Source organism: Pan paniscus, chromosome 21, assembly GCF_029289425.2.
Source record: "Pan paniscus chromosome 21, NHGRI_mPanPan1-v2.0_pri, whole genome shotgun sequence".
In the NCBI taxonomy this organism is placed as follows: domain Eukaryota; kingdom Metazoa; phylum Chordata; class Mammalia; order Primates; family Hominidae; genus Pan; species Pan paniscus.
In genome coordinates this window covers 4347740-4360778 of record NC_073270.2, presented here as the reverse complement: position 1 = coordinate 4360778, position 13039 = coordinate 4347740, and the positions used below count along the sequence as shown (strand labels likewise).

The 13039-nt window shown below is 40.5% G+C and overlaps 1 protein-coding gene and 1 non-coding gene across 4 annotated transcripts in view; one reads left to right on the top strand and one right to left on the bottom strand.

Annotated features, from left to right (window-relative positions):
• The window catches only part of DNAAF9 (dynein axonemal assembly factor 9), a 160517-nt gene that overhangs the window by 15687 nt on the left and 131791 nt on the right, over positions 1-13039 (top strand). For all 3 annotated transcript variants that reach the window (XM_003821307.6, XM_008974784.5, XM_063601022.1), the window contains exons 2-3: positions 9216-9295; positions 10224-10343. In XM_003821307.6, coding sequence (XP_003821355.1) covers positions 9216-9295; positions 10224-10343 — 200 coding nt within the window. The remainder of the gene's footprint in view (positions 1-9215; positions 9296-10223; positions 10344-13039) is intronic.
• LOC112438046 (small nucleolar RNA U3) lies at positions 7288-7499 on the bottom strand. The gene has a single exon (XR_003026546.1). It is a non-coding gene; the product is annotated as a small nucleolar RNA U3 (small nucleolar RNA).

Genomic DNA, 13039 nt, shown 5'->3' with positions numbered 1-13039 from the left:
GCGTGGTTGCGCATGCCTGTAATCCTGGCTACTCAGGAGCCTGAGGCAGGAGAAACGCTTGAACCCGGGAGGCAGAGGTTGCAGTGAGCCAAGATCGCGCTGTTGCACTCCAGCCTGGGCAACATGAGTGAAACTCTGTCTCAAAAAAAAAAAAAAAAAAAAGAAGGAAAAAAGACTGGCTGGATACACAACAAACTCATAGTGGTGACCTCTGGGGGGTGAGGATCAATGATGACTTTAGGTTTTTATGTAATATTCCTTTTTTCCCTCAAAATAGACAGTAAATATTCAACATACATAATTTTAAAAAGCAGTAATGTAGAAAAAAGCAAATATGCCAAAATATTAACAGTGGTTAATTCTGGCTGCTGGGAGTGTGGGTCATGGTGGGTTTTTAAATACTTACTAGGTTTTCTTTTTTTTAATTAAAAGGTAAATAATTAAGTGACACGTTTCATGGTTCATTGATGAATAAAAAACTATCTTCTGGTTAATAATTAAATTTGGGAAGCAGAAAATACACAAAGGAAAGAAAGAATTGAATTTAGTTTCACCATTTGATAATAAAATAAGAAACACTAATTAGGACAGTGTTTATCTCTGGGAAGAAGGTCTTTCTACATTTTATATGCTTGCACTTTCTTTGGATAACACAGTTGTGGAAAGGAAACTTTTCAGTATTGTCTTGGCTTTGTACAGCAGTAGTTGGGGAGCTGTTTTTTTCTTGGTCACCTGACCTTTTCATGCTTTTGTCACTTGCTGGTTGTAACTTTGAAAACCAAAGAGCTCTGGGTAACCTTGGCAGTAAAGCAGCCTACTGTCTGATGAGTTGGGAAGTGGGCCACAGGACCAACTCAATGAACTATTTCTAGTGCAGAGAATGATTGCAAGATCAGCCTTCTATTAAACATGAAAAAGTGGGGAGAGGCAGGCAATCTTCATTGCCCAGAAAAAGTTTTTCTTACTTTAATCTTGATCGTCTTGCTGTTTCAGCCTTGCTGCTTCTAAGACTTTCTTTCCTCTCACCCCCGTATTTTTATTATGAAAATGTTCAAACCATACATAAAATGTGAGAGGCCAGGCGTGGCACCTCACACTTGTAATCCCAGCACTTTGGGAGGCCAAGGCGGGCAAATCACCTGAGGTCAGGAGTTTGAGAACAGCCTGGCCAACATGGTGAAACCCTGTCTCTACTAAAAATGCAAAAATTAGCTGGGCATAGTGGCACACGCCTGTAATCCCAGCTACAGGGAGGCTGAGGCAGGAAAATCACTTGAACGCAGGAGGTAGAGGTTGCAGTGAGCCAAGATCGTGCCACCGCACTCCAGCCTGGACAACAGAATGAGACTTCAAAAAAAAAAAAAAAAAAAGTGAGAGAATAGTACAATGAATATTTGCTATACCCACCAGATAGATTCCACACTTTTTAACATTTTGCCGTATGTGGTTTATCTTTTTTCTTTTTCTCAATCTGTCTTCTTTTATGTCAAACCTTTTTGAAGTAAGCTGCAGACATTGTGACATTTCGCTTCTAAATATTTCCTTATGCATCTAAAATAAAGGACATCCTACTACATAACCATGATAACATTGCCATACCTAAGAAAATTAACAGTAGATCCCTAATGGTATCAAATACATAGTCCATATTCAAGTTTTCTCAGATGTCTCACAGATGTTTCCATTTTTCTTTTTTTTTTTTTTTGAGACAGAGTCTTGCTCTGTTGCCCAGGCTGGAGTACAGTGGCGTGATCTTGGCTCACTGCAGCCTCTGCCTTCCAGGTTCCAGTGATTCTCCTGCCTCACCCTCCTGGGTAGCTGGGATTACAGGCGCACGCCATCACGCCAGGCTAATTTTTGTATTTTCAGTAGAGACAGGGTTTTGCCACGTTGGCCAGGCTGGTTACGAACTCCTGACCTCAGGCAGTCCTCCCGCCTTGGCCTCCCAAAGTGTTGGGATTACAGGCATTAGCCACCATGCCTGGCCTGTTTTTCTTTTCTAAAAAAAATTTAAAGTTCATAGATTGCATTTTGTTGTTATTCTTTAATCCCTTTTACACTGTAAGAATTTTCCCTCTCTGTTGTTTTTGTTTTATATAATGCTGACTTTTTAAAAACTATTTCTCTTTTTTTTTTGGTAGAGACAGGGTCTTGCTATGTTGCACATGTTGGTCTCAAACTCCTGACCTCAGTTGATCCTCCCACCTCAGCCTCCCAAAGTGCTGGAATTACAGGCATGAGCCACAATGCCCAGCTGACTATTTTTAACTTCTAAAAAAATTTTTTAAATTGGCCAGGTGCAGTGACTCACACCTGTAATCCAGCACTTTGGGAGGTTAAGGTGGGCAGATTGCTTGAGCCCAGGAGTTTGAGATCAGCCTGGGCAACATGGTGAGACCCATCTCTACAAAAAAAAAAATAGAAAAATTAGCTGGGTGTGGTGGTATGCGCCTGTAGCCCCAGCTACTCGAGAGGCTGAGGTGGGAGAATCACCTGAGCCCAGGAAGTTGAGGCTGCAGTGAGTCGTGATCAAGCGACTGCACTCCAGCTTGAGCAACAGAGTGAGACCCTGTGAAACCTCATCTCTACTAAAAATATGAAAAAATTAGCTGGGTTGGGTGGCGGGCGCCTGTAATCCCAGCTACTTGGGAAGCTGTGGCAGGAGAATCACTTGAGCCCAGGAGGCAGAGGCTGCAGTGAGCTGGGACTGCACCATTGCACTCCAGCCTAGGCAACAAGAACGAAACTCTGTCTCAAAAAAACAAAACAAAACAAGAAAAATACACATGCCATAAAATTTACCATTTTAACTACTTCTAAGTGTACAATTCTGTGGCACTAAGGACATTCACATTGTTAAACTAAAATCACCACCATCCATCCACACAACCTTTCATCTTGCAAAACTGAATCTGTACCTATTAAACAATAACTCCCCATTCCCTCTCCCATCCAGCACCTGGCAACCACCATTCTATCTACCTTCTGTCTCTGTGAAGTTGACTATTCTGGGTACCTCATAAAAAAGTAGAATCATACAGAATTTGTACTTTTATGGCTGGATTTCACTTACCATAATGTTCTCAAGGTTAATCCATATTGTAGCATGTGTCAGAATTTCCTTTTTAAGGCTAAATAATATTCCATTGTGTGTATGTATCACATTTTGTTTATCACTTTGGGTTGCTACCACCTTTTGGCTGTTGCAATAGTGCTTCTATGAAGATGGGTATACAGGTATCTCTTTCAGTGCCTGCTTTCAATTCTTTGGAATTTATACCCAGAACTGGAATTTCTAGGTATCTTTTTCAGTCCCTGCTTTCTATTCTTTGGAATTTATACCCAGAACTGGAATTTCTAGATCATGTGGTAATTCTATTTTTAATTTTTTAAGAAACGCCATACTGTTTTCCATAGTGGTTGCACCATTTTGCATTCCCACCAGTAGTGCACAAGGGTTCTAATTTCTCCAAATCCTTGATGGCACTTGTTATTTTCTAGTTTTTTGATAGTAGCCATACTAATGGATATTAAGTAATATTTAATTATGGTTATGATTTGCATTTCTCTAATGATTAGAGGTGTTGAGTTTCTTTTCATGTGCTTGGCCATTTGCATATCCTCTTCAGAGAAATGTTCTTTGCCCTTTTCTTTTTTTTTTTTTTGAGACAGAGTCTTGCTCTGTTGCCCAGGACAGAGTGCAGTGGCGTGAACACATCTCACACTGCAGCCTCAACGTCTTGAGCTCAGATGATCCTCTTACCTTAGCCTCATGAGTAGTTGGGACCGCAGGCACATGCTACCACATCCGGCTAATTTTTTTTTTTTTTTTTTTTTTTTTTTTTTTACTTTTTATAGAGACAGGGTCTCCCTGTGTTGCCCTGGCTGGTCTCAAACTCATGGGCTCAAGAGATCCCCCACCTTGGCCTCTCAAAGTGCTGAGATTACAGGCATGAACCACCTGCCTGGCTTCATTGCCCATTTTCGAATAGGAATTTTTGGTGGTGGTTGTTGAGTTATATAGATGGGTTGTCTTTTTACTCTGTTGCTTGTGTCATTTGATGCACAGAAGTTCTAAATTTTAAATGTCCAGTTTATATATTTTTTTATTTGTTGTCTGGGCTTTTGGTGACATTTTCAAGAATTCATTGCCAAATCGAATGTCACAAAGATTTTCCTTTGTGTTTTGTTATAAAAATTTTATAGTTTTAGGTTTATGTTTAGGTCTTTGATATATTTTGAGTTAATTTCTTTATATGGTGTACGGTGAGGTCCAACTTCATTCTTTAGATATCTAGTTTTCCCAGCACCACTTGTTTGAAAGACTATTCTTATTGAGTGGTCTTGACATCCTTGTCAAAATCATTTGACCAGGTATGTGAGGGTTTGTTTCTGGTCTCTTTATTCTGTTTCATTGGTCTGTATATCTGTCTTATGCCAGTATCCCACTGTTGATGACTGTAGCTTTGTAATAAGTTTTAAAATCAGGAGTGTGAGTTCTACAGCTTTAATCTTTATCAAGATTGTTTTGGATATTCAGAGTCTCTTGAGATTCCATGTAAATTTTAGAATGGATTTTTCTACTTCTGTAAAAAACATCATTGGGATTTGAGAAGGGATTACACTGAATGTGTAGATTGCTTTGGGTAACATTGACAGCTTAACGATATTGTCTACCAATGCATGAACAGAGGGTATCTTTTCATTTATTGCTGTCTTCTGTAATTTCTTTCAGAAATATATGAGTGGTCCAGTTTCTCTGAATTCTCAGTTTGGTAGTCACTGTTTTTCATTTTATCCATTCTAACAGAGGTATAGTAATATCTCATGGTTTTAATTTGCATTTCCATAATGGATAAGATGTCGAACATAGGGCTTCTCTGCCATTTCTGTATCCTCTTTGACAAATTGTTTCTTCATACCTTTTGCCCATTTTCTAATTGGATTTTTTTTTTTTACAATTGAGTTTTGAGAGTTCTTTATGTATTCCACATATGGTTCTTTTTCAGATATGTGGTTTGCAGATATTTTCTCCCAGTCAGTAGCTTGTCTTTTCATTCTCTCAACAGAGTCTTTCATAGAGCAAAACTTTAAAATTGTAATGAAGTCCACATTATCATTTTTTTTTCCTATGGATCACACTTTTTGGTGTCAAGTGTAAGAACTCTTCACCAAATCCTAGGTCCAGAATATTTTCTTCTGTTTTCTTCCAAAGATTTTATGATTTTACATTTTCCATTTAGATCTATGCTTTAATTTGTATATAATGTGTAAGGTTGAGGTTTACATTTTTGCCCGTAGATATCCAGTTATTCTAGCCCTACTTATTGAAAAGACTATCCATCCAACATTGAATTGCTTTTGTGCCTTTGTTAAAAATTAGTTAGTTGTACTTGTGTGGGTCTGCTTCTGGTTACTCTATCTGTTCCATTGACTTATGTGTCTGTCCCTTAGCCAGTACCACTCAGTCTTGATTACTTTAGCTATGCAGTAAGTCTTGACATTGGGTAGAGTGATTCCTCCCACTTTTTCTTTTTCAAAACAGTTTTAAGCTATTGTAGTTCCTTTGCTTTTCCTTATGAGTTTTATTTATTTTATTTTTAAGAGATGAGGTCTCACTATATTGCCCAGGCTGGCCTCGAACTCCTGAACTCAAGTGATCCTCCCATCTTAGCCTCCTAGTAGCTGAGACTAAGACCTGTATCACTGTTCCTGGCTTATGTAAATTTTAGAATAATCTCTTCTACATCTATAAAAAATACTGGATTTTCATAGGGATGTGTTAAACTTACCACATTAGGGAGAATTGATATCAGTACTATGTTGAGGTTCCTAATCCATGAACATGGTATGTCTTACTATTTATTTAGATCTTCTTTAATTTCTTTAATCAGTGTTTTGTAGTTTTTAACATGTAAGTGCTGTGTATGTTTTATTAGGTTTATAACTAGGTATTTAATTTTTAAGAGATTATAAATGGTATTGTATTTTAAATTTTGGTTTTCTATAAAGTTACAGTTGTCCCATCACTTTGGAAGGCCAAGGTGGGAGGATCACTTGAAGCTAGGAATTCAAGACCAGCCTAGGGAGGCAACAAAGTGAGACCCTGTCTCTCCAAAATTTTTTTTCAAAATTAGCTTGTGTGGTGGCATGTGTCTGTAGTTCCAGCTACTTGGGAGGCTGAGGTAGGAGGATCGCTTGAGCCCATGAGTCCAGGAGTTAGAGACTGCAGTGAGCTATGATCACACCACTGCACTCCAACCTGGACATCAGAGCAAGACCCTGTGTCTAAAAAAAAAATTACAGTTGATTTTTATATGTTGATCTTGTATCTTGAAGCCTTGTTGAACTCACTTATTAGTTCTAGGAATTTTGGTAGAATCCTTAAGATTTCCTACAGAGACCATCATGTCATCTACAAATAGGACATATCTGCAAATAGGAACAGTTTTCTTTCTGTCTTTTCAGTCTATGTGTCTTTTACTTCCTTTTATTGCCTTATTCTGTTGGCTAGAACTTCCGGTATTATGTTAAATAGGAATAATGAGAGTAGACATGCTCATCTTCTTCCTGACCTTAGAGGAAAAACATTCAGACTTTGACCATTATGTGTAATTACAAACTTTGCTTGGTGGGTTTTTTAAATGATCTTTATCAAGTTGAGGAAACTATTTCTAGTTTTCTGAGTGGCTTTTTTTCTGTTTTTTTAATTGATGCATAATAGATACACACATTTTCAGGGAACATTCATATAGTTTATAAAGATCAAATTAGTGTAGTTGGGATATCCATCAATTCTGAGTGTTTTTATTATGAATGGGTGTTGACTTTTATTAAGTGATTTTTCTGCATCAGTTTTTTGGTTGTGTGATTTTTCTTCTTTAGCCTGTTAATATGAGGGATTACATTGATGGATTCATGAATAATGAACCAGCCTCGAGTATCTCTGTGATAAATTCCACTTGGTCCTAGTGTATAGTTGTTTTACATGTTGCTGAATTTTACTTACTATATTTTGTTAAGGGTATTTACATTTAATTAAAAAAAAATTTCCCAGGTGTGGTAGTGCACGCCTGTAATCCCAGCTACTCAGGAGGGCTGAGGAGGGAGGATTGCTTGAGCCCAGGAGTTCGAGTCTAGCCTAGGCAACATTAATGAGACCCCATCTCTTTAAAAAAAAAAAAAAAAAAAGGCAGGATGTTTACATTTATATTCATGATGGATTTTGGTTTGTAGGTTTCTTTCTCTTTTTGATACTTTTTGTTTTTGACTGATGATTAAAGAGGAAACACTCAGATAGTGTCCTCTCCCTCTTACTCTCCCAGAGGAAGAAAACAGTCATCAGTGACGAACGGCAGTTGCAGCAAAGCAACATCAAAAACCAGCTTTATGCTCAGGAGAGACCACTGTGCCTCCTTCTGTGGTTTCTAGTGCTCTACTCATTCAGAGAGACCTCTCTAATAATGAACTACAGAAATGATCCCTGAAAGTATAGTCTTTGGTACTATCTTTGTCTAGTTTTGATATCACATGGAAGACTATGAAACTCTTCGTGGAAGATAGTGATGAAGAGCGCCAAGTCATGGAATGAATGAGTTGGGGCATAGGAACATCAAAAAGAATCCAGCAGGGCAGCCTGGTGTGGTGGCGCATGCCTGTAATCCCAGCACTTTGAGAGGCTGAGGCAGGTGGATCACTTGAGGTCGAGTTCAAGACCAGCCTGGCCAACATGGTGAAACCTTCTTACTAAAAAGTACAAAAATTAGCCAGGCATGGTGGTGTACATCTGTAATCCCAGCTACTTGGGGGACTGAGGCATGAGAGTCGCTTGGACCCAGGAGGCGGAGGTTACAGTGAGCCAAGATTGTGCCACTGCACTCCAGCCTGGGCGACAGAGTGAGAGTCCATTTCAAAAAAAAAAAAAAAGAATCCAGTGGGGCAAAAGAATTCAGGAATTAGTGAAGAGAAATAGTGTAGTTTGGCTGTAAATACAGTTTTGAGGTGAGAGTAAGGCAGTGTACTGGAGGAGATTCAGTAAGGGATGGGGATGATGCCTGGCTTCATAGGTGGAAGAATTAGTGTAGTTGGTTTGTAGAGGCTCTTAGTTAATAATGATGTAGTAGGACTGGGATTATATTGACTGTAGAGAAAGTATTAAATATAAGAGTGTTAGGAAGCTGGGCGCGGTGGCTCACACCTGTAAGGCATGAGGCAGGCGGATCACCTGAGGTCAGGAGTTCGAGACCAGCCTGGCCAACATGGCAAAACTCCATCTCTGCTAAAATACAAAAATTAGCCGGGTTGGTGGCACACACCTGTAATCCCAGCTATTCGGGTGGCTGAGGCGGGAGAATCACTTGAACCTGGGGGGCAGAGGTTGCAGTGAGCCAAGATCACTGTACTTCAGCCTGGGCCACAGAGCCAGACTCCATCTCAAAAAAAAAAAAAAAGTGTTAGGGAATGAGTATTAGAGGCAGATCCTGGACCTGGAGATGATGAGGAGACCAGGTGGAAGAATCAGTCTTGAGCAGGAAATCGGGCGCCTCTCTCTGGAGCTTCTGGGAAGGAGGGGATGGGTATGGAGAGAATGGGGTCCTTAGAAGTAATGTGAATGTCTGAGAGTGCCTCACATTTTGCTTGAGCAAACGGCTATCCCTAGGGCTGAAGGAATAATAGGTCTACACAGAAATGGAAGCAAGTATTCTCTGCTGACACTCCCTTTATGGATAGCTGTGAGGATGAATTAGAGCTTTGTTTAGGTTCTCAGGCCAGTTTGGGGGTTTAGTTTGCATTTGTTTTTGAGACAGACTGATGAGGACCACAAGTGGGGTGAACAGTATGGAAACTCTTATTTGAAAAATCTTCAAAACATGAAAAGTCATTGGAAGTTCTTGGAGTCAGCTGCTGAGTCTTAATCCTTTCCACCATTGACCATGAGAGAGGGACTTTGGCTTCATCCTCTGTTGAGGAGTTTGTAATCAGCAGGTCAGACTTAGTCTTCAGACCAGTTCTCCACAACCTCTTCCAGAAAATAAAAGAGAAAGGAACCTTCCCAATCCATTTTATGGTTCTGATACCAGAACCAGACAAGAATCAATTTCCATCCCCAGCAAAGTCATTCCTCTTCCTCATGACTCCATTGTGGGACACAGGATGCTGCTCTTCTCATGGGGCTGTCCTGGCACTCAGGGGACCATTTTCTGTTCTTGTTGCAGCTGCAGTCGACTTCGGCAGGTTCAGAGCATCCTGACCCAGAGCAGCAAGTCTCGGCCGGATGGGATCCTCTGCATCCTAGGTCAGTGCTTTTAACAAAGTGGGACTCAGGGCTTGGGCAACTTGGCTTTTTTTGTTCACAGGAAGGTATTAGTAATAGTAGCAATGTGAAATAAGCCGTGAGTTGGTGTCCTCCTAGTTCTTGTTCCCCCGAAATTTGTTGCTGTTTTAATGAGGTTAGATGAGCTATCAGTGAGATAGGAAGCCCATTTTTGGAGCTACTTCTGCCTTAAGCCCTTCTTTTAGCCTCACATATATAGCTGCCTCCTGCCATGACATGTCCCTCTTGCCCAGAGCCATACTCTGAGACTTCACAGACATCAGGACCTAGGTAATAAATATATACCTAAAGCATTGAGAGATGGTAGTGAAGACAGTATTGTTTAATTTCCTTTTTATTTGTCTCTAATTCAGCTCCTCTAGACTGTAAGCTTCATGAGGGTCATTTGCAGGCATGTTCACCACCATACCCCAGCATCTAGTACAGTGCTAGACCTTGAGCCTCATAATTGTAAAGTGATGGGTGTTTGTGGTTCCACTCACTTGTCCTCTTCTTCACATTATTGGGTTCTTGTCAAGCCACCTTAATCTGCCTTTGTTTGATCCCAAGTGTTTTGGTAAAGATCTCTTTGAAAGGTGAAGATTTTTCTGACCCCTATTCTTAAGCTAACTGAAAGCATTCCAAGATGAATCCTTTTCAGAAATGAACAGGCTCCATAATCTGTGCTGTTTGATTATCTCAATTACAAGACGTTGGAATTCAAGTAAAGGTACTTGATGCTGAGACCTGTTTCTTTCACAGAATTGGTTAGCTTGGTTTCTGGCACAAAACTGGTCTGAGCTGCGTCCTTCAGCTTGATCATCAGGGTTTTGCTAAGCAGGGGCAAATTATTGGCTCATTTGCTCCCTGTAGTACGGTACAGCTGATCAGAGCCTCCTTTGCCTTGCAGGAATCGATAGCAGGTACAATGAAGGCTGCAGAGAGCTGGCAAATTATCTTCTATTTGGTTTGTACAATCAGAATACCAGTGATTTTGAGAAAACGGGATTTTCTGAAGAAGTGCTAGATGGTAAGTATATATTGGTAAACTCTGTGTGATAGAAGAGTAAGAGGTTTATTTATTTGGATCCTTATTTTATGGTCTTCTTATGGAATAAAATTTAAAATAGTCCAAAGCCCCAGTAAACGTTTGCTTTTTAAAGAATAAAAAAAACAGCATTTTTTCTTTGCTGATATATTTAGTAGTAACAAGTAGTTTTCAGAATATATTTACTAATTCAGCTTTAGAGAAACAAGTAAACATCAGTGTTTGGCTTTATCTCTGTTTGGCAAAGTACTGGTTTTCCTCTTCATTGACCATTGCCTCTACATGCTAACGGTTCAGATTATATGGTGTTGTCCTGTGAAAGCACCTTCAGTTGTGAGGTAAGGATGGGCCTGCAGGCAGCTCCTACAAGGAAGATTTCTTGTGGCTTATCAGCTGAGGAACAAAGGCTCTTTGTCCTGCTGTCTTTGGGAATTATTTTCTCTATGACTTTAATTCATGAAGATGCCTGTGACTACAATGCTGGATTTCTGTTTATATTCCCCTCTCCGTAGCACTGAGACACTCTGCCTGTGTTGATGCTGCTGGGGGCTATTGCCCAGGAGCTATCTCTGATATCACATATTTAGAATCATGTCTTGTATGCCAGATGGGTCAGGAGACACTGGAATAGACAAAATAAAAGTGGACAAGAGACAGACAGCTCTTGTGAGGCAGCTGGGGGAGGCATGAAAACAAACATCTGATGTGAAATAATATTGCTATGTGTCTAGTGCAGTAGTTCCCAACTGGGGGCAGTTTTGTCCTGCAGGGGACATTTGGCAATGTCTGAAGACATTTTTGATTGTCAAAACTGGGTAGGGGATGCCACTGGCATCTAGTGGATAGAGGCCAGAGATGATGCTAAACATCTACAATGCACAGAACAGTCACCTAGAGCAAGGAATTCACTGATCTAAACTGTCAGTAGTGCCGAGGTTGAGAAATCCTGGTCTGGTATATATGAAAATTCTTCTCTGGTTAAGTCCTTAGTAGTGTTTATTCTTATAGACTGATTAAAGCTTTCCTTTTTATTAGGAAGTGCAAAAAGAGTAGACTGAAATTACTCCTTCCATTACATTTTTTTCCATGCAAATTTGGTTTCAGATTTTGATTACAAAATATTTTTTTCCTTACGTTATACAACATCTGCTGGTTTAGAAAAAAGTAATCTTGGCAGCTCATACCAGCCACACATTTCACCTCAGCCGAGATTGCTAAGGACATTACAGTACTGAAATTAAGGAAATAGTTTAAATTCTTAAAGGTGTGCTTTTTTGCTTATTTTTGTTTTCATCTTTTCTTTTTGAAACAGAATCCTGCTCTGTTGCCCAGGCCGGAGTGCAGTTGTGCGATCTTGGCTCACTGCATCCTCCACCTCCTGTGTTCGAGATTTCTCTGCCTCAGCCTCCCGAGTAGCCGGGATTACAGGCATGCACCACCATGCCCAGCTAATTTTTGAATTTTTAGTAGAGACAGGGTTTCACCATGTTGGCCAGGCTGGTCTCGAACTCCTGACCTCAGGTGATCCCACCTTGGCCTCCCAAAGTGCTGAGATTACAGCTGTGAGCCACCACGCCTGGCCTGTTTTTATCTTTTTACCTGGCACAGTGGGTGCCTAGGAAATGAGCATTTTCCTACAAATTAATAAATTTGTTTATACAAGTAGTTGGAAAGCAGAGATCACCAAATTTCTGCATTTTGATCTCATATGAGAGGGAGAAAGGCCAACATGAATTTACTTCTAAAAGCAACTTTTATTTATTTATTTATTTTGAGACAGAGTCTCGCTCTATCACCCAGGCTGGAGTGCAGTGGTGTGATATTGGCTCACTGCAGCCTCTGCCTCCTGGTGGAGTCTCCTGCCTCAGCCTCCCGAGCAGCTGGGATTACAGGCACCCGCCACCATGCCTGGCTAATTTTTGTATTTTTAGTAGGAAAGGGATTTCACCATGTTGGCCAGGCTGGTCTTGAACTCTGCTTGCCTTGGCCTCACAGTGTTGGGATTATAGGCATGAGCCACCGCACCAGCCTAAAAGCAGCTTTTAAATAGGTTACGTATTCATCCCATTCTCGTATGCTTTCCTCTTTTACCTGACTGTAAACTCTGTTAAACTTTGGTTCATAGTGATAACACCAGAGTTCTAAGAGATTTGGGGAATGCTTACTTTAGGTTTAGTAACTACTATGTTATGTCTCTTACTGGATCCTAATTCTTTGAGGCATGTTACATTTTACTGTAGAGTATAATACACACCAGAAGCCCTCAGTCTTCAGGTAATAGCCAACTCTCATTCCTCTGCAGGTGGTCTACGAATGACTCAGGGAAGGGCTCTTGGAGGGAGTGTGTGAGAAAGACCAATATGCTGAGAGATGAGAGGGGCCTCCATTCCACCTTTTGCTACCCTTTGACTCTTGTGCTTACCTAAAGAGTCAATAGTGATGAGGCTGCTACATCCTGTGTTCCCTGGAACAGCCTGGGCCTTACGGGCATGGGGCTTAGAGTGGCTTAAAAGGTCAGACCCATGGAGTTTTATTTCAGGAGGCCACTCAGCTGTTTGGTCAGATGTGGTCAGTATTTACTGGGCTTATAAGATGTTTTTGTCAGGTGTGGTCTGTCACACTGTATTACCCTTTTGGCGTTGTCCTACACCTGCTGCGTCAGGTGTTCTCTGCCCCTA